The sequence below is a fragment of the Pelobates fuscus genome, chromosome 10 (assembly GCF_036172605.1).
Source record: "Pelobates fuscus isolate aPelFus1 chromosome 10, aPelFus1.pri, whole genome shotgun sequence".
NCBI lineage: Eukaryota > Metazoa > Chordata > Amphibia > Anura > Pelobatidae > Pelobates > Pelobates fuscus.
The window spans coordinates 26,244,263-26,271,961 of record NC_086326.1 but is presented as its reverse complement, the minus strand read 5'-3'; the positions used below and the strand labels follow the sequence as shown (position 1 = coordinate 26,271,961).

Below are 27,699 nucleotides of genomic sequence, written 5' to 3'. Positions count from 1 at the left end.
GGTGGGTGTATTGCAGGTATATTAGTTCATTTAGTACAATGCAGCCTCCTATAGATATACAATATACATTTATTTTATTTTTACAGCATCAGCAGACATACGGTGTGTGAAAGATACACAGCAAATGCAGTATGTATGTAAAGGTACAGATATTTCAGATATTTTTCGATAGTATCAGGGATCCTTTCCTGGTGAGTTCACAATTTATGTATATATTTCTTATAAACATCACCAACAGGTATACTCAGTACTGCACAGTTGACAGTAATGTACAAGCGATGTGCTGTAGGGATTCACAGATTATTACACAGGGCGTACTAGCGATAAGTAAGAGGTAAGACGCCTCTAGCCAATAGACCATGTCATGTAATAAAATGAGCAGTGCTTTCACAGGACACATCGCATTATCCCTTTGCGTGAAAAACCATTATGGAATAAACATTAAAGAGCAAATCATTGCGTAAATCTCTGGCTATCACTTTGTGAGGAAATATTCTATTTTTGAAGTTATAGTTTATTGTATCCTCCTTTTTTCTTCAAACTGAGCACCGAGCCTTTAGACGGTGATGAGGATAAAGTCACTTGCAGGCTTCGTTTTACACGTTGCTTGTCGAAATTCTCCTTGCTGCATTGACAAACCCACTTCCCTTTCTGTTGTGGTTCTTCCGGGTTCACTATTTCAGTTTCAAAATGTTGCTAAATTCCTTCTTCTGCTAAACGCCTAAGAGAAAACTAATGTAGGCATTGTCTAATACATCAAAGCTGGGTCTGCAGTTAGAACAAGTCTATAAGCAGCACACACATACGATTCCACTGTAGAACTAAGTAGTCTTACAATTATCTTAAACCGTGGGTCCATTGGAAACGGAGGAGCCTAATCACCAAAATTTAGTTTTATATGATTTTACTTAAAGGGTCACAACAGATACTTAAATCACTTTATCTTGCTTTATGTGTGGAGAGTGTGTACTATTATTCCCATTTTGAAAAAAGTGCAGATTACAATAGAAATTGACACCTTTATCGATTATACTGAATACATTCCTCTGGCTGTCAATCAGACAACAGACCATGTTACTTCCTGGTTTGGTTAGCTCAGTTGAGCTAAACTCAAGAGGCAGCAATTGCCCAGAGCTTACAAAGACTTCATTGGGCTGCATTGGGAAGTCTGTGATTGGACAGCCACAGAAAGTCTGGGCGGGGTTACAAGGGGAGGGATTGCTAAGACTGCAGACATGAAAACTGCAGTTTTTGCAAGCTGCTCTTAGCTATATACCTACTGAAAAAAATGCATTGGTACATAGCTAAACGTTATATACCCCATGTTTTCCTTTAGGGTTTATCTACTAAACAGTGATTTTTTTAACTTTATTTTGTATTTGGGCAGTGAAGTGTCTCTTAAATATTTCTTTAAAGATCATCAATGCATGCACCAGAATGCTGGCCATGAGTAGCAGACATCAATCACAGAGAACTAGAATCTGCACTTGACAATCTCACTGAAGTTAGCATCAAGTGTATAATCGGACTATAGAAGAGAGGTTTTGGTTAGAAGAGATGTCTAAATTATACTTACGCCAACCATCAATGGTACACTCTGATTTGGCAGCTGTCCACACAAGGATTTAAAACAGACTTCTCTACACAAATATATTGGGGTAACATAACCACACGTGCATCTCCCAGTGAGTCCCCAGTGAGTCCCCAGTGATTCCCCAGTGAGTCCGACTCCTGCTTACTAACGATTATCACAGAGGGACTGTTTTACAAAGTTGCCAGTCAGGTGACTACATCACTTTACTCCCCTGCCTGTATTTTGGGAGGGTCAGTAGGCCTTCTACCTGTTGATACGTGATGTTCAGATACATTGTATTACACACCGTAACTAGCATTAGCTTGTTCATTGTCAACTCAACCCAACATATGTAAAATACCTGACATGGCAGATTTAATCTAAGAACTAGTTTGGTAGACTACTTTCCAGAATTAACCATTCAATAAATACATCCCTGTGCCATTTATGTGGCAAAAAAATGAAAGTTATGTTAGAAGATAAAACCAGGATAGTATTGCTGTATTTCTATATTCATTGTTAATGTTATAGCTAATATGTCATGTTAATTTATCAGCTCTATGGAATTATTGCAATGCAAATCCTTCACAAGTGTCCTAATTTGTTTGATTATTAGACTAGGAAAAGTAAGGCATAGTTGAACTATCTTTTTACATCTAATTTTAGCTCTTTTACTAACCACTATTAATTTGATATATATTGTTTGGTACATAATGTCATATTTCCAGAGTTCTCATATAACAGGTTGGCCTGATTACTGCAGAAGGCTTGTATATTCGCAGTTATAGTAAGATAACGTACTGTATATACTAACAGGGCTGCCATCAAGGTCTGGGTACCCCGGTGCCTGCACCAGAGTCCGCCCAAAGGGTTGCGGTGACTGTACTGATTCTGGTGTGTATAGTGGATGTAGAATGTGTGTAGTGGATGCAGAGATTGTACGTTTGTGTAATGTATGAGGTTTATATTAGATGCAGAGTATGTGTTTGTGTAGTGGATGTAGTGTGTGTTTATAGTGAATGCAGAGTGTGTGTGTTTGTGTAGTGGACGTAGTGTTTGTGGGTATTAAATGCGATGTGTATAGTGAATGCAGAGTGTGTGTTTGTGTAGTGGATGTAGTGTATGAGTAGTGAATGCAGAGTGTGTGTTTGTGTAAGTATTTAATGTGTTTATAGTGACTGCAGACTGTGTGTTTGTGTAGTAGATGTAGTGTGTGTAGTGACTGCAGAGTGTGTTTGTGTAAGGAAGTACTGTGTGTAGTAACTGCAGAGTGTGTGTTTGTGTACGGATGTAGTGTGTGTAGTGACTGCAGAGTGTGTGTTTGTGTAAGGATGTAGTGTGTGTAGTGACTGCAAAGTGTGAGTTTGTGTAAGGATGTAGTGTGTGCAGATACTGCAGAGTGTATGTTTGTGTAGTGGATATACAGGGAGTGCAGAATTATTAGGCAAGTTGTATTTTTGAGGATTAATTTTATTATTGAACAACAACCATGTTCTCAATGAACCCAAAAAACTCATTAATATCAAAGCTGAATATTTTTGGAAGTAGTTTTTAGTTTGTTTTTAGTTATAGCTATTTTAGGGGGATATCTGTGTGTGCAGGTGACTATTACTGTGCATAATTATTAGGCAACTTAACAAAAAACAAATATATACCCATTTCAATTATTTATTTTTACCAGTGAAACCAATATAACATCTCAACATTCACAAATATACATTCCTGACATTCAAAAACATAACAAAAACAAATCAGTGACCAATATAGCCACCTTTCTTTGCAAGGACACTCAAAAGCCTGCCATCCATGGATTCTGTCAGTGTTTTGATCTGTTCACCATCAACATTGCGTGCAGCAGCAACCACAGCCTCCCAGACACTGTTCAGAGAGGTGTACTGTTTTCCCTCCTTGTAAATCTCACATTTGATGATGGACCACAGGTTCTCAATGGGGTTCAGATCAGGTGAACAAGGAGGCCATGTCATTAGATTTTCTTCTTTTATACCCTTTCTTGCCAGCCACGCTGTGGAGTACTTGGACGCGTGTGATGGAGCATTGTCCTGCATGAAAATCATGTTTTTCTTGAAGGATGCAGACTTCTTCCTGTACCCCTGCTTGAAGAAGGTGTCTTCCAGAAACTGGCAGTAGGACTGGGAGTTGAGCTTGACTCCATCCTCAACCCGAAAAGGCCCCACAAGCTCATCTTTGATGATACCAGCCCAAACCAGTACTCCACCTCCACCTTGCTGGCGTCTGAGTCGGACTGGGGCTCTCTGCCCTTTACCAATCCAGCCACGGGCCCATCCATCTGGCCCATCAAGACTCACTCTCATTTCATCAGTCCATAAAACCTTAGAAAAATCAGTCTTGAGATATTTCTTGGCCCAGTCTTGACGTTTCAGCTTGTGTGTCTTGTTCAGTGGTGGTCGTCTTTCAGCCTTTCTTACCTTGGCCATGTCTCTGAGTATTGCACACCTTGTGCTTTTGGGCACTCCAGTGATGTTGCGGCTCTGAAATATGGCCAAACTGGTGGCAAGTGGCATCTTGGCAGCTGCACGCTTGACTTTTCTCAGTTCATGGGCAGTTATTTTGCGCCTTGGTTTCTCCACACACTTCTTGCGACCCTGTTGACTATTTTGAATGAAACGCTTGATTGTTCGATGATCACGCTTCAGAAGCTTTGCAATTTTAAGAGTGCTGCATCCCTCTGCAAGATATCTCACTATTTTTGACTTTTCTGAGCCTGTCAAGTCCTTCTTTTGACCCATTTTGCCAAAGGAAAGGAAGTTGCCTAATAATTATGCACACCTGATATAGGGTGTTGATGTCATTAGACCACATCCCTTCTCATTACAGAGATGCACATCACCTAATATGCTTAATTGGTAGTAGGCTTTCGAGTCTATACAGCTTGGAGTAAGACAACATGCATAAAGAGGATGATGTGGTCAAAATACTCATTTGCCTAATAATTCTGCACTCCCTGTAGTGTGTGTAGTGACTGCAGAGTGTGTGTGTGTTTGTGTAGTGACTGCAGAGTGTGTGTTTGTATAAGGATGTAGTGTGTGTAGTGACTGCAAAGTGTATGTTTGTGTAAGGATGTAGTGTATGTAGATGTTAGTGAATAGTGCATGTAAATGTTAGTGAATGGTGTGTAAATGTTAGTGTATAGTGTGTGTAAATGTTAGTGTATAGTGTGTGTAAATGTATGGGGCTGCATAATGTGGGGGGAAAAGCCTATAGTATTTTTTCCCCTCCATTGTCTTGTTTTATTCCCCCCTCCCTGTATCTCACCTGTGGCCATGGAGGGGGAGATCACATTAACTGAGCTGAAGGTCCTGAGGCATGGTGCAGCCCCCCCCCCCCCCCCGCTACCTGTATTTTGCAGGGGGCCCAGCACACTTGAAATATACTGCCCAGATGCTCTGCTCTGTCGAAGTGTCGCGAGCCGTGTGGAGTGTTGCTATGGTAACCCGTGGCAACGCTCTGACGATCGCGTTGCTCGCTATATATGTGTGCACATAGCTAATGTGGAGCCCGGGACGCCCTGGGCAATCCGGGCCCCCAGGACCGCTGGGCCCATGACAACTGTCATGGCTGTCATGCCCTGATGGCGGCCCTGTATACTAAACTGTGAAATCAACCAGCCTGATTATGGCAAGATAGCCATGCACCATCCAGGTTTGTTACCTTGTGACCCATTTGGGGACACCACATTAGATGGCTACACTTTGATAAAGCCCATCTAATGTGATGGAACATGGTAATATTACATTTGTTATTTCTGTATCTTTTACAGACTTCTAATAAACTAGTGAATAATAAAACTTTTGGACCATCCTGGTTTTTTCCTGTTACCTGGACATCATATTTCTTGGTGGAGAACATATCACCTACGCGTTGATGACTGAACAAAAACCTCTCTTTGCTCCATACTTGTAAATTGACAGCAATTTTATTCACCTTTCCTGTAATAGTGTGCACTATATTTTCTTTCTTTTTCATCCACAAATTGCCACTGTGAGGACCATTTCCACAATACATGTCCAATAGTGGGGATAGTACCACTTCACGCTATCTGTAGGGAGCCATCTTCAGGCTCCATAAGATGCTAGTGTATATTTATACACAATATTAGTCAGACTCTACATATGTCAGGATACACTAATATGCCCAACACGCAGAACTTAAGTAACAAATAAAGAAAACCCTAAGACGTATTACCGGGCCTTAGAACAGCCTGATTTAACGTATAAAAGGAAAAACAAAAGACAGGCTGAGGTCAGGAATACGGATATAGCATAAACTGTATGTAAACCAAAGGTCAAGGAATATAGAAGTCAGAATAGTCAGGCGCCAAGTCAAGGGATACAGAGATCAGAATAGTAATTAAGAAAGCCAAGGTCAAAATACACAAGAAACAATACCAGAAACGCACTCTTGGATAACCAGAATAAAAACAACGACAGGGCACAGAGAAATGGACAAAAAAGGTTTAAATAGCCTAAGGTGCTCCTTGATTGGCTGCAGGAAAGCATTTGACAGTGAACGTGTGTGACGTCACACACACGTTCCAAATGGTTAGACACTAGAAGGGTTAATTATGAACCTTAAAAGGTTCTAACTTGCAGCGGCCGGCGTCTCTAATGTTTACAGACCCGGTTGCTGTGTGAGGCCGGGGGCGTCGCAGGAGGAGGCGCGTAATTGGCAGCATTCCCATTAGCACGTGGGAATGCTACCACAACAGGATGCGCCCACCGGGTCCCAGTGCACTCTCAGGCAGGAGTGGACCTGGCGGGCAACCTCGACATAAGGTGAGTATTCGGCGGCATTCCCCTTGCGACGTGGGAATGCCGCTGCAACGATACGCGCCCGCGGGGACCCATACTGCTTTCTGTCAGGAGCGGGCCCGGCGAGCGGTGTGACAACATACTACACTATATTGGTATCTCTTCTGTTTATAAGAGATACACTTCACATCCTTAGGCGGGGGTTGTACCACCCAGGCGCATAAAACTAAACCTTACTGGTAGTTCTACATATTCCAAGTGCATCACCTATTTTTTATTTCAGTATAACATCCAACTTCTGACAGACCGACACTATATAGTTTTCCTCTGTCTGCTTGTGTCGTTTCATACTCAAATATCCCTGAGGATCTCCCTAGGCCCTGCTCCCTTCACCTGTATACATCCTTTCTTTGACCAGATAAGAGATTCTCTGGTTTGGGTTGTTCCAGCTGCCTCTACTGCTCACATTGCAAGCGCTAGAAACTTATTGTAGCGGACTGGACCCTCTGCCCCAGTTACCTGGAGGGGACTGCTTGCTCGCCTCCTGCCTTGTGATTATGGTCCCTGGGAGATATGGCCCTTCAAGTACAATATTTGGGCATAATGGATTATGTATGACCTTACTGGCCCTTTAAGAACCATCTGGGGACATACTGTGGAGTTACTGGGTGACCACCATTTCATGTATCAGAGGCACATGGTGAGAACAATGGATGAAGCACATGGTGAGAACAATGGATGGTGGCCATTTTAACTCACAGACATTGTTGTGACTTTTCTACACGGTGCCATCTGGCCAGTATTTGGCACACAAAGACATCGTGCAGTAGTTTTAAACTATACAACAGGGGACACATTATACAGTAATTATTTTTTATATAATCTGTATATGTTCTGCGGAATCTTCATTAAACTGTATCTTCCAAACTACTGAATGGATCTGGGTGAATTTTGGATATGTGGTTCACCCAGATCCCCCGGTTCTGAGGATATACTTTATATGGGGTTATTGCATGTTTTGGGGTCCCTGTGATATGTTTCGTAAAACTGTATTCTTCTGCCTGTGATAATGAGATTACCCATTGTGTTCAGTAATCCTATTACAGCCAGAGGGGAGGATTTTGTGTGGGAGTGTCTGTGTGTATTGTACAGATTGATTGGTTGTTTTGTCCCTCCCTGTGGGCGGTCCTGTATTCTCAACAACTGTAATAAAAACCAGGCTGGGAGTGCCAGCCTCAGTTCCTGCTTAACCCTCAAAGTGAAGTGTCGTCTCATTATTGGGGGAGGATTTATTGCATGCTGTTCCAGTTTGACTGCTAGGAGTGCAAACCTATTCGTATGGTTCCTATTCAACTGTCTACAGCATTCAGAGGCTTGAGAGGATTTATATGCTTCTCAGATTCAGTGATTGTGGTGTCTGCCAGAGTGCTTGGAGTCCTCAGGAAACGCTAGGAGCATCCTTTAACGGAGGTACCCAGTTGGGGTGCCAGGCGATCCGTTACACTTATCTTCTTGCCTTGACAACATACCTAACTGTGTTTTGCTTCCTCCGCCCACAGCTTGTGATGGAGAGAGGGACACAGTCGTGTAGAGTCCTCACCCACAAATTATACCATCAACATGCCCAGAATTCTTAGCATACTAGTGAATCGTCTGGAGGCAGGGGGGCTCCATGTGCACTTGCCCTCAGCCTCATAAATGCGCATTACCGGTATGCTAATGGAATGCCTGTGATATAATAGTAAATAGTTTTTATTTATGTGTTTACAAGCAATTTGTCCAGCATAATGTATAAATGAAATGGTACACTCTTTAAAGTGACACGATGGATTGTTAGGCATAGCACATACACTTTAAAATGTTTTCATTTTTGCTTAGCTTGCTTTATTCCCTGAGCAAAACACAAATTGCAATTGTGAGGTCAGCAGCATTAGAGATATCTTCAGATAATTTACTCTGACCATAACATACAGCCGTCAGACAGCTAGTCTGGCTAGTGTGTATGTTTTCAGCCAATTAGCGGTGGGTTACAGCAATGGTAGCTCTATGGATTGATATGAAACAGTTAGAGGACAATTAAGCATCTCACCTTTTTTTTTTTTTCCTGCTTTAAATACAGAAAAAAAAAAATCTTTGCTGGACCAATGTCAGTCTATGCTGCTATAACAAACTGTTCTTTATGGATTCTATTCCAAAATAGATTGACCCACTCAGTTACGTTCCCTAAAATATTCCAGGGCATCGACCTAGTGGCAGCATTACCCAGCATTTGGGCTTGAAGAGGTTAAGTAAGAACTACACGGTGCCACGTATTTCTGTTTTCCCTTGATAATAAGTAGTCACTCCATGGGAACTGTTATTTCAAGTCCGGATGTGCCCTTATTTTGACTTGACTCCTGACTGGCATAGCTTAAGCAATTTGCCCTGTCTTGCCTTAATCTTCACTGGGTGTGGGTTGTATAGCGGGTATGAGGGCTCATCATCCTTTAGAGTAGAGTGCCTGTGAGTGGTGAGACAACGAGCCCAACCTGATTTTACTTATTAGTTTTATAAGTTGTTTCCAAGGCGTTTTTAAGTTTTCTGTTCAGCCCTCATGTGATGTTCATCGGTAAGACGCGACATATGTAGCCTAGGTTTGGCCATGATCGATACCTCTACAGTTAACATATTAAAATGGTGTCAAGTACAGGGACATCCTAGGAAGGGGAGAGGGGGGGGAGGGGACTCAGTTCACGAATTACGTGCACCTCTGCCCGGAAAATGACATTATCATTCTAGAGAGAACACTGTTCCTATATCTTCTCTCACTTCACCCATTATGACTCTAGAATTACCTGGTTTTTGTTCTGCAGTTGAAAAACTTAGAACTGTTAATTATTTGTATTGCTTACAATTTAGAAAACAAAACTGGTGCTGTGATAGATATACATGTCTTAGTCCTGAAAGCTGGTAACTTCACCCAACATTGTCTATATTCCTCTCTGATCCTATGATAATGGTAATTGACATGTTATTTTGGGAATCTTTATACCACTGTTACCTATTTTTTGTATCACTGCACTACAAAATAAAGAATTAAAAGATATATATATATATACAGAAAAACCGCAAGCATCCCACACTGGATATATATATAGATAGATAGATATCCTGTTTGTCACTACCTATAAGCTAAGTTGTCACTGCCCCAGACTGTTTGAATCATCTAAATGCTTAAAGGTCAAGGCATCCTTATCTAAATTAAATATATATATATATATATTCTGTCTAAGGCTATTGGTTTTTTTTAAATTGAAGGAATGTTCCAAGCACCATAACTATTATGCCAGGATATAGTGGTTGTGGTGCCAAGAATGCCCTGCCACCACTCCAAATTAACTAATGACACAATGCTGATTTGCAAACAGTTGGACAACTTATCTGGGGAACGCAAGGTGCCAAACACTTCTACTACTGAGAATCTGGGTTTCCAGCACTTATGGAGGAACTGACTGGAACTCAGACCCCAGGTAAGTTTCCAGTCTGTTAAATGACTAATTACATTGGGGGGGGGGTGCCAGGGAATTCCTGGTACCATAAGCACTACACCACATTATAGTAGTTATGGTGCTTGGTGTGTTATGTTAGAGTTGAACAAAGGAGAAGCCGTTCCTTGATCTCTCACACATGAGGTGAAAAAAAGCTGCGGACATAAAAAAAACAAAAAACCTTACCTCCGCTGTTACATTCCGGGAGCTAGCAATTCTTAAATAAAAAAGCTGCACTCACATGGTGGGGAGCTATTAGGATTAACTCTGACTAAGAGTTCTGCTGGGATTCTTGAGCCTTTTAGTAGCTGAAACACTGTGAGCTTTGCAGTTCAGTTTTGCTGAAATCTTGCTCTGCAATGCCTGGCACCCCAATTATATTGGACTGTAGCTTTGCACTGTTTTGCTGGACTTTGGGTTGCAGGAAGGAAAAAAAGGTTTCAACAGTATAAACCTGTGACTACTTTCTTAATGTATATTTAGCTTTAGGTGATATTTTTTTTGTCCCCACCAAATGGACTAGTGGTAGAATTGTAAATCTTCTTGTGGAAAAGAAAAATTTTTTTACTAAATACTAAAATCTGTAAACTTTTGCTAAAGTAATAAAAAGTGAATATATTATAGGTAACGTAATTAGCACTGAAATGTTTTGCCGTAAGTCTTCATCAAAGTTGGATAGTAGGGCGCATATATATATAGTCCTTATAATCTGGTCTGAACCCTCGTCCCGATCAGATAATCGCAATCTTTTTACTTAAAAAAATACAAATATAAAATACACAATATAAGAAGTTTCAAAATACATAAACAGGTAATCTAATACATTTGTTTTTTTATTGAATTGCCGTGACATTCAATTTTTATTTTGTTTAGATGAATATGATGATGTTTTTGTGACTTTTGTTACCATGGCAATGGAGACGCACTAGAAAAAGGAGCTATTACCAGCAAAGTTGTTATAAATGTATATTGTGATACTTCTTTACTTTTCCTTGCTATAAGGTATAGAGTGATGTTTAGATGCTTATATTTCTCTAGCCCGCTACACATTTAATTTAAAGTTTAGTTCTGGTATCCAAATATTGGTTGCCGTAGCAACCACCCAACTAATGTTTCCAGGAGATCTCATCGGTGTCTGTCTGGTCTGCTAACATTGGCTGATGTAAATAAATGGAATGTTAATTAAACCTTTTAGAATTAGTTAACATATCTAATCAAACTTTCGTTGACACTTTTATCTTCTAAGTTGATACACAGTAAGAGAATGGAAACGGTACTGTACCAAGAATCAAGAATCATGAAAGCCATGGAGAGATCCTTGGAAAAAAAAGTTTAAAAAACACACAGAGTCAAAATAAATTTCAACTTTTTGGAAAAAGTAGCCAAATTAAAGCACAGACAACTTGGGAAATGTTTCCGATTCATCTACTGGAATCTGAGATTTGAAATGTATTTTCTATTCCCAACAGTTTATACTGAATAGAACTGAGTGTATTTCTCAACCAATAAGTGGATTCAGGTTTTCTTCCTGCTAAGGTCAACTTAGACAATAATTAATCTTCAGTTTTAATTAACCCATCCCCGGGATGAGAAAACAAAAAGTTATGGGCTTGTTCAGAACCATTTTTCCCCTAAATAATTAAGGTTAATTCTTTGTGTTTGCATGCAACAATTATTAATGTATTTTCTCTATATCATACTGTATTTTGTGCTCAAAGAAAAACTTTATATTTTTCAATTAAGTTTCTTCTTTTACAAAATATAATATTGAGCAGATTGCAGTACTAAAATAGGACAATGCAATCACACATTAGGTCCACCGGGGCAGCTTGATTCCTCTTTGAAACAAATGTTCTGATTCTAAACAATAACCTTTGTCTTATTTGCTTACAATCACATACAGAAGCGTTGTTCAGAGTCTCGACACAATTTGCAAGACCTTTGCACAATTTTATGTATTGTGAGAGCAAAAGCTTTTCCAATCTGTCTTGCCATAAAAAAAAGAGTTTGATGTGATTGTATAAACTCCCAAAAGCCTTCCTTGAAATTTCATTTTATGCCGCGTAAGATATATGTCAGCTTATTTGTGATCTGTTGTGTATGAATAATTCAGTGCACTTCCTTTGTATTCTTACATACTGAGAATGTAGAAGACAGACTGGTCATAAATATTATCTAATGATGTATCCTACATTAGTTGTACTAAATATTTAAAATATGTTGTTTTTTTCTTTTACATAATAATAACATATCTATCATTTAGAATTACTTGATGACTGTAGAAGATTTTGCAAATTTTGGATTAGACACTAGATGTCGCAAGAGAGTAATCATTATGGCGACTGTGCCATTATAAAAAATGATTGTCATATTAAACAATTGAGATGGGCAGCATTTGGCCTATCTGACCTTATTTGAAAATCATTATGGAAATCCGGCATACAATATAATTAAAAAAGGACAATAAAAGATATTCCAAGATAAATTAAGCCTCAGTTTGCTGCAGACCTAAAGCTTACATAGAGACCGGGAGAAGGCTTAGAATTCTTCATTGAGCACATCTGACAAACCATAGCCCGTCAAGGGTTTATGGGATATGTAGTTCAGCATCAGAGAGCTTAAAGAAATGTAGTGAGAACTTTTATAAGCACAGTGGTCATGTGTCGACAGAACATACAAAAATGTGTCATCTAACCAGCTCTGTTAAATTTTTTAGTGGTGGTGGGCCTATAGCGATGGCAATATTTGTCTTTCATAAGTAACATAATCTACAGAGAAAAAGACAAAGCTTGCTCTCCAACCTATAGTGGTTATGTTGCTCAGAGACATTGCTTATTATTATTATGTTATTATTTATATAGCACCATCAAATTCTGCAGCGCTTTAGAGTGGGTGGGCGAACAGACATGTAGTTGTAACCAGACAAGTTGGACACACAGGAACAGAGGGGTTGAGGGCCCTGCTCAATGAGCTTACATGCTAGAGGGAGCGGGGTAAAGTGACACAAAAAGGTAAGGATAGTATTAGACTAGTGACAGTTGCAGAAGAGGAATCAGTCGGGAGCTATTAAAGGGACACTATAGTCACCTGAACAACTTCAGCTTAATGAGGTTGTTCAGGTGAGTGCTACAGCTCCCTGCAGCCTTTTTCTTGTAAGCACTGTATTTTCTGAGAAAATGCAGTGTTTACATTGGAAGCTTGGAACACCTCTTGTTGCAGTCAATCAGACGGCCACCAGAGGGACTTCCAAGTACAGAGGCCCTAAAAAGGCCTCACGTCTGACGTATTCACGCATGGGTTAATACTTCAGACTGTGCACAAGCTTTGTATCCTGTGTCAGCACTGCGTGGGAGTGGCTTCAGCTGACAGGTCTGAAAAGGCTGAAGAAGGAGGAGGAGAGGATTCAAACAGTAAGTACATTTATTTAGTGAGTGTGGGTGGGTGACTGAGGGTGAGTGGGTGAGGATGGATGATGGGAGTGGATGGATGATATGGATGATGGGAGTGGATGGATTTGGATGATGGGAGTTGAAGGTTTGTTGGGATTGGATGGATTTGGGGATGGATTTGGAAGATGGGAGTGGATGGATGATGGGGATGGATGATGGGAATGGATGATGGGGATGATATGGATGATATGGATGGATGATGGGGATGGATATGGATGATGGGGATGGATGGATATGGATGGAGAAAGAGTGTGTGTATGTCTAATTTTTTACTACTTGTGTGTTTGCATAGAAACACTATATATAGAGAGATCTCTACAGTGTTTCTATGCAAACACAGTTTGGCTGAGGAGGGGGGCGGGTATAGAAAGTGAGCTGTCAGTCACACAGCTCAGCTCGCGAACGTGCATTCCGCGCACATGCGCGGTTGAGCGCTGAGTTTCTTCATAGAGCGGCTTTCAATGCCGCTCTATGAAGAATGCGATTGGTGCGGCGCAAAACCATCGCGATGACGCTTCTCAAGGAGAAGCGTCCTATTGGGCCCCGCGATTTCGTCATTTTGGTGAAAAAGGGGGCGTGGCCTAGCGAGGAGCTCGGCGCTGGAACGGAGGTAAGTTTTATTATTAAAACTTACTCTGTTTTTTTTATTTTTTATGACAAGTTCATATAAAAGCAAGAAAGAAGGCTGGGGGGACCTGTCTTTCTTGCTTTTATATGTTGACTATAGAGTCCCTTTAACAGTTTTATTTATACGCTTTTATGAAGAAGTGGGTTTTTAATGATTTTTTTTAAGGAATGGAGACTGGGTGAGCATCTAACAGAGAAGGGAAGTGGAGGGGGGTGGTAGATAATAGCAATTCTTAAAGGAGTGGGTTTAAATAGGCGGACAGTGTGAACTTCAAAAACAGAAAAGGTAGGTCTGAAATGCTCCCTTAGAATATGATTCCAATCTAGTTTTAATATAGTTTTTTTTATTCCACTTCTGCCTGGACCAGTTGTCAACTAATAAATTTGTACCGTTCCTAACATCATCAAATCTTTATACTTGTAAACTACTCAGCTATTACAATGACTAAGGGGAATTATTTTCACATGTATCTCTTCCACACTTAAAAAAATGGGCGATTTTAGGTTTTTTTTTGCCGCACTGCACATTAAGCAAATCCATTAATAAATAAACTGACTAATGAATAGAAAAGCATGCTCAATTTGGAGCAATCAACAGAAATACACCAGTGGTTGCTATGGTGATAGAATCAAACATAGAACTTTGTCCCTGGATTTCTCCACCTTCACTCAGACAGTTTATTATCATTTACACTTATAAGAAATTAAAACTAATTGAGCTGCTAAACTGCCGTCTGTGGATAAGGCAGAGAGAACTACTGTAAAATGGGTAAATAAATAAATAAAATAATACCACAATGCTCATATTGAGTTAGAAAAGAAGTTAAAACATATAAGGAAGAGTGATAAGGGGACACAGAGTCTTCAGAAGGTGGAATTGTCAGGCGATTAGAGATTTGTACCTTGACTGATAACCATTAAACAGTTAGCCTGAAGGTCAGACTATCCTTAAAATATGGAACCATGGATGACGAAAATATTTGTTAGTTTGGAAGATACTGTATACACAGAAAACAAGTTATGGTAGAAAGAGAGAGTTTGGTATGGAAGCCGTTGAGCGGAGGGTTTTTTATCTATAGGAATTGTAGGGAAACTAACGTCATGCCTCATTTCCTGTCTCTCTCAAATGGGCTGACTCATGTTGCTGTTATTTTTTCTTCATGAAATAAACTACTATAGGAACTTAAAATTAATAGAGCAGATTCCCAGCTCATATGTGCAAAAGAGAGATGAATGTCAGGACCAATGGATGGGAAAATTTGGCCAAATTTAAAGGTACTTGTTTCTTCTCCAGTCTGGTACAAATACGGTGGGCAGGGAGTTGTTGACAGATTACTTTAAGGGACATAGCAGAGTAGTGTTTTTTTTTCAGAGAGAGCGTGTAATGAGAACACCAGTGGGACACAAAATAACAAAAAACACATAAGGTAACCTATTGGATATCAATCCTATATTCTCAATGGCATTTATTCATCCAATTGGAATCTAAATAAAATACATTATAATCCAATTCAGTGATAAGAAAGCTCACAGTTAAGAATAAAATAAAGTCATAGCTGTGTCTGCTATAACACAGACACAAAGAATTGAAATTATAATATAATTTCCATGAGATATTATATATATTAAAATCTGTCTTTAAGCTCTGTAACTCACATCGTTCGGAGCTATCCTGTCTCTTAAGGCTAGCTCAGAATTATGTTGAATATTTTTTGAAGTTGTGATAGCATGATGTTTTCTTTGTCCTTCCTTTCCTGTTCTAATAACCATCTCCAATTTGCTCTACCACCCACCAAGCTATGCCAGTTAATCACAGCTTTGTGGAGGTTATATCTTAGAGCAGGTGGGGAACCAGCAATCCACGAACATTGTAAACACTATTGCCACAATCAGTACCTTTTAAAAGTGTCATATCTGCAGAGAATCATATTTACTCAAGTATATGATCCAGGTTTATGCATTACATATGACCCATTTTTATCGTGTTTACTTACAGTAAATTAATAACATCCTTGTTCTTCCAAAGCAGCAGATATGACACTGTTTATTTTGGTAACAATTGACCCTTTAGATCTCTTCCATAAATATACTTACAATATACCTACAATTTCCGTGGTTCAAATTTGTAATTCATTTTAAATTAACTTTAGGTTGCTGATAATTGACACTTTGGTGGATGGACTTTCCTGTTTGTAGCTAGTTTCTGGGTCAAAACTAGTTTTCTTATGGTGGAAGATGTGAAATTTTACAGCAAGACTCCCTGTCCCTTTTTTAACTCACAATGGAAGTTGAGAACTCCAGGGTTGAGATTATAGAACCAACCAGTAAAATACTCTGGGAAACTGACCTCACCTCCCCTCCAAAAAAACTAACATCACAAATCCCCTGCATAATTTTACAGCAGAAGATGTTACTTGTTCAACAAACAAAGTACGCATTTTTGCAAACACAGAAAACAGTTAATAAAATGGTTAATTAAAATAAAAAAAGTGTATGAGATTCACTCACGGAATATTATCTATTCCCCTTGTTTTATGAAAGCAGTTTACTGCATAACATTGAAACTTTCAAGGGTACAGAAATACAAAGATGTTGGGTCAGGTCGCAATTTTGGAGTTAACCGCCAAAATATCAAAATGTTGCAAAGAAATAAATCATAGTATATTAACAGCCAGTGGGCTAAGGAGAGGCCAATTAATTAGCTACATTTTATAATTGTATTTCATTTCTGACAATCTGATATTTGCTCCATATTTCAATACAGCAATGTAATTACGCAGCTTCCAAAACCTTCAATTAAGTAGCAAAGCTCTACAATTAATGTAGAAACGAAAAAGAAAAAAAAAAAAAATCGCCTATTCGGCAATGGCTCAATCATGTAATTTTGAAACTGCTGACTTGTCAGACCGTATCGTAAATGTTACATAAATTTAAATTACAGCCGTCAAGTCTGTGTCGAAGGAAATACGGCTTGCGTTGTTGTGAGTGTGAACGTTACTTTATCTACAAAATCTCGTTTTTACATCTTTGTTAACAAACATAAAATAGCCACCTGAGATTAATTAAATCTCTTCACCCCATCTGTTGTGCTATGCATACATCCATTGGAGCTTTGGTATTCTGGTGCAAGATGCCTAAAACTCTTGCTCCCTTGGGAAACCAGCTGGTATCATAAAGGACTTATGACATTAGTACCTACAATTTCTTTGCTATTATGTAAAATCTTTGCCGTAGACTGCATAAGGATGTCCTTTTTCACTTACTGACTTCAGCTCAAAGTACTTCTTTACAGATGCCTATCTTGTACACGGAGAATGTGAATGATGGAACTATTTTAAAAAGTACAAACTCTCTTGTATTAATGTAGAGCACGGATGATTTTGCGTACTGAATATTTATAATACGGTATGGTTGATATTTTGACTTTTTTTTTTTTTTTACATAGGAACGTGAATAAAAGGAATAGCGTAGGCTTGCGCCTGGGGCAAACATAAAATCCCATGGCTGAATCTGCGGAGACCAATTAAATACTCCAAATAAAAGCAGGTGGTCTTTGGATGACGGGATGAGATTAAATTGAGATACCACCGTTTTCCACCATTCTGTTCACTTGTTAGATATTTATGGGCATGATTACTAAAAGTGGAACAGACTGATAAATCTCTGAAAATAATTACGTTATTTCGTATTTTTTTATATTTTTTTAAGATGGTGCGAAATTAAAGTAACCAGTGCAGACCTACTACATTGACCCTGTAGTGCTTGTCACCTGACATAGACACCAATATCTCCACTGGTTCTCCATTTAGTAATATTGCTACCAGCAAAGGAGCTTTGAAATGCTACAGTTCCTTCAAACACTGCACATGAGCAAACTCAGCTCACCTTGTACCGTGCTACTGAATAGCAGCCAAGTAGTAGGAAGAGGAATGTCAAGGAATATCAGGATAATTATTCAAACTTTGCAGCAAACGTTTAAAGGGACACTACAGTGGCAGTTTCTACTGTCTGATTTATTTAGGGTCTGAATCATTGGAATAGTTTTTATTGGTGTTACAGTGAGGGAAAAAAGTATTTGATCCCCTGCTGATTTTGAACGTTTGCCCACTGACAAAGAAATGATCAGTCTATAAATTTTAATTATAATCTTGTCCCTGACATCCTTGGACAGCTCTTTGGTCTTGGCCATGGTGGAGAGTTTGGAATCTGATTGATTGATTGATTGATTGCTTCTGTGGACAGGTGTCTTTTATACAGGTAACGAGCTGAGATTAAGAGCACTCCCTTTAAGAGAGTGCGGCTAATCTCAGCTCGTTACCTGTATAAAAGACACCTGGGAGCCAGAAATCTTGCTGATTGATAGGGGATCAAATACTTATTTCACTCATTGACATGCAAATCAATTTAGAATGTTTGTTGTTGTTGTTGTTATTCCGTCTCTCACTGTTAAAATACACCCACCATTAAAATTATAGACTGATCATTTCTTTGTCAGTGGACAAACGTTCAAAATCAGCAGGAGACCAAATACATTTTTCCCTCACTGTAGTTGTTTTTGTTTTTTTTTTTTGCTTTTTAACTTTACAAAACAGTTGATTCTTATTATGCAAGCTGTCATCCTGTGCAGCCATTAAAATAATGTTGTGAGTTAGCTTTTTAGCTGGTTGAAGACAGACTATGCAAATATTTGTATATGCTTGGTTATCATACCAGGAAATATCTGGCATTTTGTAAGAATGCAAATGGTACCGGTAATTTAAAAATAGATTTAATTAGGATTTAATATGTTTGACGAATAAACGCACTTTTTTGTTATTGTTGGGCACACAATCAATGTCCATCTTTAATAATAACAATTTAATGAGAAACTCTTGTGTTGAAATATTCCGTCCACCCTTAACTAGCCTTCTAGCCTTATAACTAACCATATAGCCCTATAACTAGTCGTATAGCCTCATAACTAGCCTTCTAGCCTTATAACTAACCATATAGCCCTATAACTAGTCGTATAGCCTCATAACTAGCCTTCTAGCCTTATAACTAACCATATAGCCCTATAACTAGTCGTATAGCCTCATAACTAGCCTTCTAGCCTTATAACTAACCATATAGCCCTATAACTAGTCGTATAGCCTCATAACTAGCCTTCTAGCCTTATAACTAACCATATAGCCCTATAACTAGTCGTATAGCCTCATAACTAGCCTTCTAGCCTTATAACTAACCGTATAGCCCTATAGCTAGTCGCATAGCCTCATAACTAGCCTTCTAGCCTTATAACTAGCCGTATAGCCCTATAACTAGTTGTATAGCCTTAGAACCAGCTGTAGAGCCTTATAACTAGCTGTATAGCCTTATAGCTAGCCTTATAGCATGCATTAAAGTTTGAGGAGAATAATTATGACCCTATCTAGAATTGCAAGTACGTAGTTCCTCTCTGGTATCTTTCCAAGCCTTCATAGTTTGATATATGTGACTTTAAAGTCATAAATAGATCATATAGAAGGACACGCTGTGTCTATCAAATGTCCTGCAACAGGAATTGGATATTATACAGCTGGGCCTTTGGTGAATCGTAGAGCATTTATAACCCTTCTCATGTACAGTGAAAAAAGGAAGTATCCTGGGGATTGCGGCATCAGGAAACTGGGAGAGAAAAAAAAATTAAAAAATAAAGAAATCGATGATAATAAAGATATTTGGAGATCTTTGCCGAAGCCCTGCTGGGCAACATACGCTTTACACAGCATTGAACAATGTACAGAAAAGGAAACCTCGTGCTTTTAGATACATAAAACAGGTGACTGAAATAATAATGATGTGATACACAGTTCAATAGAGTTCGAAGAAAGAGCTGCGAGAGGATGTTGGTATTATTGTTGCCAGATACCTGATTCTGTCCAAATGTTTTAAACGGCTGGAAAAAGAGAGAAAGAGAGAGCGGGAAAGAGAGAGAGACTGAGAGAAAGAGAAAGAGAGAGAAACAGAGAGAGAGATAGAGAAAGAGAAAGAGAGAGAAACAGAGAGAGAGAGACTGAGAGAAAGAGAAAGAGAGAGAAACAGAGTGAGAGAGAGACTGAGAGAAAGAGAGAGAAACAGAGAGAGAGAGAGAGAGAATGAGAGTGAAAGAGAGAGAGACTGAGAGAAAGAGATCAGAGAGAGAAACAGAGAGAGAGAGAGAATGAGAGCGAAAGAGAGAGAGAGAATGAGAGAGAGAGACAGAGAGAATGAGAGTGAAAGAGAGAGAGAAAGAGAGAGAGAGAGAGAGAGAGAGTGAAAGAGAGAGAGAAAGAGAGAGAGAGAATGAGAGAGACAAAAAAGAGAGAAAGAGAGAGTGGGAAAGAGAGAGGGACAGAGAGAGACAGAGAGAATGGGAGTGAAAGAGAGAGAGAATGAGAGAGAATGAGAGAGAGACAAAAAAAGAGAGAAAGAGAGCGGGAAAGAGAGAGAGAAAGAGAAAGAGTGGGAAAGAGATAGAGCGGGAAAGAGAGAGAGACAAAGAGAAAGAGAGAGAGAAAAAGAGAGAGACAGAGAAAAAGAGAGAGCGGGAAAGAGCGAGAGAGAATGAGAGAGAAAGAAAAAGAAAGAGAATGAGAGAGAAAGAAAAAGAGAGAGACAAAAAAGAGAGAATGAGAGAAAAAAAAGAGAGACAGAGAGAGAGAAAAAAAGAGAGAGAGAATGAGAAAGAGAGAGAGAACAAGAAAGAACAAAAGAGAGACAGATAGAGAGGAGCTAACACATAGAAGTCAGGGTACATAAAGTAGACAAATGTTCTAGCAATGTAGTGACGTACAAACTCACTGTTGTGATGAGTGCCACATACATTATGCTAATAATAGAGTTTACTGGCTGCCACTAGGGGCGCACTTTGCAAATGACCTCATATGAATATGGCATGTTAAACGTGTGCTTAAAAGGATACGTGGTTAGCTACAGTTTTAGTTATGATACACAGTTTTTGTTTGTTTTAATTAATTGTCATTAGTGATTGTTGTAGTTTAGCTGTGAGATTTCCTGTGAAAGTTGTTCAGTGGTCACATAGTAAAATGTATAAAAACAATGAATAAAGGATTTTCTTATCCTGAGCAAATAACTCAATTTGTGGTTATCATCTGTTATTAATGTAATATCTGCAATGCTGGATTGAGCGCAAACTGGCTAATTTGTCAGGAATAGAATAAATGATAAAATATTTGTCCTTATTGAATACGCGACGATTTTAATTAACTTAACATCAGGGCAACACTCTGAACTTGTGGCATGTGTTTTTAAACCTTCAAGAGTTGCAGCACCTTTAAATTTGTTGTGTCCCCAAAACCCCATTTAAAAACCATTTAAAAAAATATTTAAAAAGACAGAGTGCCCTGGAAAATAGTATCTCATGCATTTGTGCATTAAAACAGGAGCGTCGGCAGGGGGCTGCTGTCTGACCGGGTTAGAGCCCCATGTGAGCTCTGAGAAGCCCTGAGTCAAAATTTTGGCATTTATTACTATTAGCCCTGAGTCCCCTGTCCTGTTCCTGGACAAAAGAAATACATGGTAAAATACAGCAAAATGCAGCCCTGCTCTCGCCCCCTACTCACAGCTGTGGGTGGTTTCACACTCAGCACTGCCCCTGTGGGCTTGCTTTGCATGGTAGTCATGTGTCTTGTCACATGTTGTACTGCGTTGCGGAATATGTTGACGTTTTATACATAATTCTAAGGTTTATGCACGATATGCCTTAAAAGGCCAACTCCGAGCCATCTTTGTCTTCTCCCACATGATTATAATGTAAGTTTTAATTGAGGCCTAGTCTGTAGTAACGTAAACCAAGTTAGGATTCCCATAACAAAATCTAGGCTTTCACCTAATCTGTACTTTTTAAGGGTGACATGTGACTCCCTGTAGGCTGTAGGTCTGTCCTGTCTGTTTGTAAAGCTCTGCCCATTGTCTATTTCCTCATATTCCAGGATCAAAAAGCTTTTGTGGAATCTGTGGAAAGGTTACAGGGTTATTCACAAAAGTGAGAATTCAAAGTGAATTTAAAATTTAAGGTCAAAATAGCCAAAGTGGAGAAAGTCAGCTATGCTTTCAGTTTGGCTACTCTGGCCTTAAATGTGAAATTTCCTATGAATTCTCACTTTAGTAAATAACCCTGAAAGTGTTATACGAACAACTACAGCTTATTGAATTTGTTCTGGTGAGTAGAATCATTACCCTCAGGCTTGTTGCAGTAAACAGTCATTTCAGAGAAAATGCAGTGTTTACATTACAGCCTAGTGATAACTTCATTGTCCACTCTACTGATTGCTGCTGGAGGTGCTTCATGAAGCAGTGCTGCACAGTGTGACTGACATTCAGTGTCTCCACCCTCTGCATGGAGACACTGAACATTCCTCAAAGAGATGCATTAATTTAATTCATCTCTACAAGGAGATGCTGATTGGCCAGGGCTGTTTGGCTTGTGCCGGCTCTGCCTTTGATCTGCCTCCTTGACAAACTCAGCCAATCCAATGCTTTCCAATGAGAAAGCATGTGATTGGCTCAGATCATCACTTCTGATGATGTCAGCCAAGGATGCAGATCAGGGACAGAGCCAGCAGCAGCATACTGGAATAAAAGTAATTTTACAATATTTAGGAGGGAAAGGGGGGCTAGATGGTGGTAAATACTATAGGGCCAGGAATGCATGTTTGTGTTCCTGACCCTATAGTGTTCCTTTAATGTCTAAAAACTAGTATATGTCTGTCCCTAAAATTTAAAAACAAAAAGTTGCCTAAACATCATATTGCCCAGGTTATGTTTGCTCAGAAAACATATTAACATTTGAAAATTTTTTATATGTATATACATATATATTATTTGTAACGTTTCTTCTGTTTTTTTGTAGAACATGACTGAACGTGAACTGAATAAATTCAACATCCTTTATCAACCGTAAGTGTATTTCTGATTTTGATTGAACATTGTAATTTTGATGTAAACATTGTCGTTCGTGCAGAAGTATTTGATTGGACTTTTTTCACCGGATGAGGCTAGGGAGGGTAGGAGGGAAAGAAGAGAAGCTGACCACGTCTGTTGCCGCCCAGCCTTTAGAGTTCTGGGTTGCCTAAGTCATGTGTTCCAGCGGTGCATCTAGCCCCAGGCAAGAAAGTGCAAAAACCCTGTATGCACAGCGTTTCCAGCAGAAACAGTACACATATAGGTGCAGCAGTATTTATACCCACAGATGGTCCTTTGCAAACAATTGGACAATTAACAGTACATACAGCTCCTCTTCCCAAAACTCCTTGTTTTTCTTGCTGTAAACAAACCTCAGCCCCACTAAAACAAACAAATACTCCGCTCCATTTAGTCCATATAATTCAAACAACATGAAACGACAAATGCCCCTTGTAAAATTCCCAGCCAAGCAAGACTAACACCTGCCTGCAAGCTGCAACCCTGGGTCTATGACACAGACTGATAACCACTGATATGGGTTATTGAAGGGTTTGTCTAGGTACCATAAGTTTCACATAAGTATCACAGAGTCCCCTGGCTCCATTCCTATTTTCACATATAAAACAAAACAAATAAAAAAAGGTTAGCTGTGCACTAAACAAAATTCTTTACTCATTTAAAGAAACACCTCAACCACCATAGCCACTTAATATTGATGTAGTGGTTATGGTGCCAGAAGTGCCCTGGTGTTTAATAATAATTTAGTTGTTCAATCCACTTGCTCATGGTTTAACTTCTTACCTGGGGTCCACGTCAACCTAAAGGAGGGATAGAGGTTATCTGCTCTCTGAAGTTTGACCAACAGACAGACAGAAACAAGCGCAGCGGTACAGGGCTTGGCTCACTGGCTGAGAGCAATCAGTTGATGCTCTTACTAAATGAGTTGGACCTGCATTGCAAGGCTTAGATTAGGAGAGGTAATGGAAGCTCCAAAAAGGAGTTTCTGGCCCTCAGAACTGGAAAGTTAGAGTTTGACTACTTACATTAGGGGAACGCCAGGGCACTCCTGGCACCATAACCACTGCATTGTGCTGCAGTGATTACAGTGCTTGGAGTGTTCCTTTTAAATCACAGAGATTTTTAATACCACTGCAATGGCTATTAAAGGGTAAGGTTACCAGCTGTGTTAAGGCAAACTTCTTAGGAGAGTCCTTTGCTAATGGCTGAATACTATAGCCATTGCTGACTCCACAGAGTAGAAGGAGTTTGAGCACAGGCCTTGATTCTATGTATTTTTATTTTGCTTTCTTATTACACAGCCATGTTACAGCGCTGCTGCCCACCAAATAGTTGCCCTTCTAGTGGTTAATTAATTTGTAGAGATTCATAAGAATACACTATAGGTATCATTAGAGATTTTGTAGGACCCACCCAGGTAGATTTTCTTGATTTGGCATATGAGCTTGCGCTTTAATGGTTATTGCAGGGGTGGTGCATTGGAATTAGGTTTAGTGCACAGATAATTCCAGAGTATCAGCATCAGAATATATTCCTCTAACAAAAGATGCACTTGCCAGTTAAAGGCTCTTACAGGAGTAGATGGGTTCTCCTGCTCTCCCCTGTCACTCATTGGTCCCCATACAGGACTATGCTGTCGGCATATCCCTCTACGGTGAGGACGGAATAGTATATGAGGAGAGGGACCATATTTGCAGATAGTTTGTTTTCTAATCTATGCACAACATCTAGATAAGATTAAACATAAACTTATATTTTATTTAAACTTGTGGACACTTTATGATGAACCAACGCTTTTAGAAATCCTACATTTTACAGTTCATTATCAACCTATTGATTGGGCTCTTAAACAAACACTTTAGTGTTAGGAATACAAAGATCTATTCCTAACACTAAAGTATCGCTCTGCTCGCACGCCCCCTCCCCACAGTCATCCATGAAAGGGGGAAAAAAAATACTTTCAGTCAGTTTCATAATTCCAGTGCCGAGGTGTTTTGGCGCTGGATCACACGCCTCCTCCACTGACGTCAGCTGATGGGCATTAGGCCTCCCCTATAGGATAGCATTAAAGCAATTCTTTCTCATGGCTTTGCAAGATGCTGAATGTCATGATGCAAACCTTGAGGACCTCCAGCGTCATTTCACAGAGTCACAGAGTGCAGTGCTAAGACTGCCACTAGAGGCAGTCTTAGCACTGCAACGTAATCATTGTAGTGTCTCTAACTCTGAAATGTTTTACATTGTAGTGCTAAGGGGGATAGGACCACAGCACCCAGACCAATGACATGAAGTAGTCCGGGTGCCTATAGTGTTCCTTTAAAGATGACAACATGTTGAAGTTTTTCAGTTTTTGCAGCCCTAGGAAGAAATGTCAGATGAGTTAATTAAGTTTTGCCCCACATTTCAAGATATGGCTGTACCATATTAAATTACTACTAACTTCTGAAGCATACATTTCTCAAACTATTACAATGAAGGGATAAATGACAAATTATAGACCTTTTTGAAATGTATCGGTAACGGTGCAAATACTTTGTATACGGAAAATCTACTTTAAAGACTTGAAACTTAAGCAATAAGCTATGTCTCTATTAAACACAAATATTAACCTAATGATTACAAAAACTAGGTTATATATTCTCGTTTTCCGTTTCATTGTTGCAGAAAGGACATATTATACATCTATTTCAAAACAGTTTCCTTTCATCTTGTGCGTGGCATGTGTAACATACCTCTATTCCTCAGAGGCATTGTGCAATGCATCGTGAAATTACATTAATTCCCTTTTAGAACACATGCAATCTGACTGTTTTATTCATGAAATTCTAATCTCGAAATACAAAAGGAAAACTACACGTTCCCCTAAAATGTCAAGGGCAATATATCAGTTTTAGATTCGTATGATTTCATAGAGAGAAATAAAAACAGACAGGATCTCTGTACCAATGACGTAGTTCTGACGCAGACAGCGGATCAGACTGTGCGTCAATACCTTAGTTAATCGTCACTATTTACGCACTCATTAGGTTTATAGTATAGCTGGACTATTGATCGTCACCCTTAGCACTGATAGAAATATTACACTGCAGAAAACTATTGTCTCATCTTGTGCAAACGTTATAAGGTTTCATGTTGTAAAACTCAATATAGCATTGACCATTATAATAGCCCAGAGTGGATCCCATGTTTAAATCGTGCAAATATAGAATAAATTAAAGAAATATAAACAAACAAAGCCTCACTTACTTCTCTCAATACTCTTCAGTGTGTCCATGCCTGCTAGAGGAATACATTTCTCAAAGATTTTCAAAGACATTTCTGTAGTCCTCTTGGAAATTCAATGATGTTGAAAATCAACCACTGGAAGGAGGCATTAGTAGGGAAAATTATATAATGTCAGGAAACAAATAACTAGTTTTTGCCAAAAAAATCATATTTACTGTAACGTGTAATGCTTCATTGTGATGACAACTTAAGAGGTCTACATTCCCAAACATACCATCAGTTATCGTACAAACACCAATTAGCAAGTTAGTTAACCACTTTTTTTAATCTTTCAAATAAACTTTATTGAAAAAAAAAAATTGGAATCTGCATTCCCAGACATACCAGCAGTTATCTTACAAATACCAATTAGCAGGTAAGCATTTAACCATTTTTTTTTTCATTTCCGTGTTGCATCTATGATGTAATATCAAATGACTGCTTGTATTTCTCCACTATTATTCCTGAACCCGTCAGACATATTGAAAAATAAGAGATTCTTTACAATATTATAATATAATAAAATATCTACAATCTATAAAATGATCTATACTGTAAATGATTATTTTTAATAATTTGTAATTACAAAAATAAATTGCTTATAGGAACACTTCAAGCACTATAACAACTACACTATACTACAACGGTTATGGTGCATGGAGTGTTCCTTCTGAATAGAAACGTATACACAAAAAAATGCTATTTTGTCCTATATTATATGCTGTGCTAGTGATTCATCTCATGAACATAGTCCGGTTAAGCAATTTTTTTTAACTCAATAGTTAGGAGTTTAATCAATCTAATTGGGGTAATAACTATAATTGACTTTTCTTCTCAATCAGAAACTCACACTCTAATATTTATTAAGCTTGCAAAAATAAGCACACTGTCATGTGCATCTCTTCAGTAATAATAGTATGGCTGGCAAAAATCTCATTATCTTATCTATTAAGCAGGCAAAGTAAGGAGTAAGCAAGGATGTCGACCACAGTAATAACATTTACACCATGTTATAATGAATCATATCACACCAAGTCAAGGAAGTCATCAATGGAACATATGTTGCTGTTGTTGTTATCGCTGTAGAACCCTGAGTACCTTTTATGATACTTTAATATGCAGATTTTAGAATCTATATTGGCGTCCAATAAGTCTTAGATCATAATCATGTTACAGAATGATAAGGTGCTTTTATCAAGTTGTTGGCTTCTGCAAAGACCATGACATTTCTGAAGCTTCTCAGTCGATCCTGGCCCTTCCAGCGCGTTTAGCGTAATAATTGTATTATCCCAATATAACGCCTGTGCAGCAAGGTGTTACAAGTTGCATACAGCAGCTATAGCAAACCCAGACAGTGCTTACAGAGTCGAAATATACGAATGAAGGGAACACGAACAACTGAAATGAAACTGACAAATGATTTGTGTAAACTAGGAAACACAGAAGTATATGAAACCATTTGTTTCTCGTTTTTTCACAAACTGAAAGCAGCCAGGAAGTTACCAGCAAGTGAAGACATTTAGAAA

General features: G+C 38.9%; 1 protein-coding gene across 1 annotated transcript in view; it reads left to right on the top strand.

The window, feature by feature from the left end:
• BLNK (B cell linker) overlaps positions 1–27,699 on the top strand; it is a 171,980-nt gene that overhangs the window by 32,934 nt on the left and 111,347 nt on the right. The window contains exon 3 of the mRNA XM_063435232.1: positions 22,839–22,885. Within this exon, the coding sequence (XP_063291302.1) occupies positions 22,839–22,885 (47 nt within the window). The remainder of the gene's footprint in view (positions 1–22,838; positions 22,886–27,699) is intronic.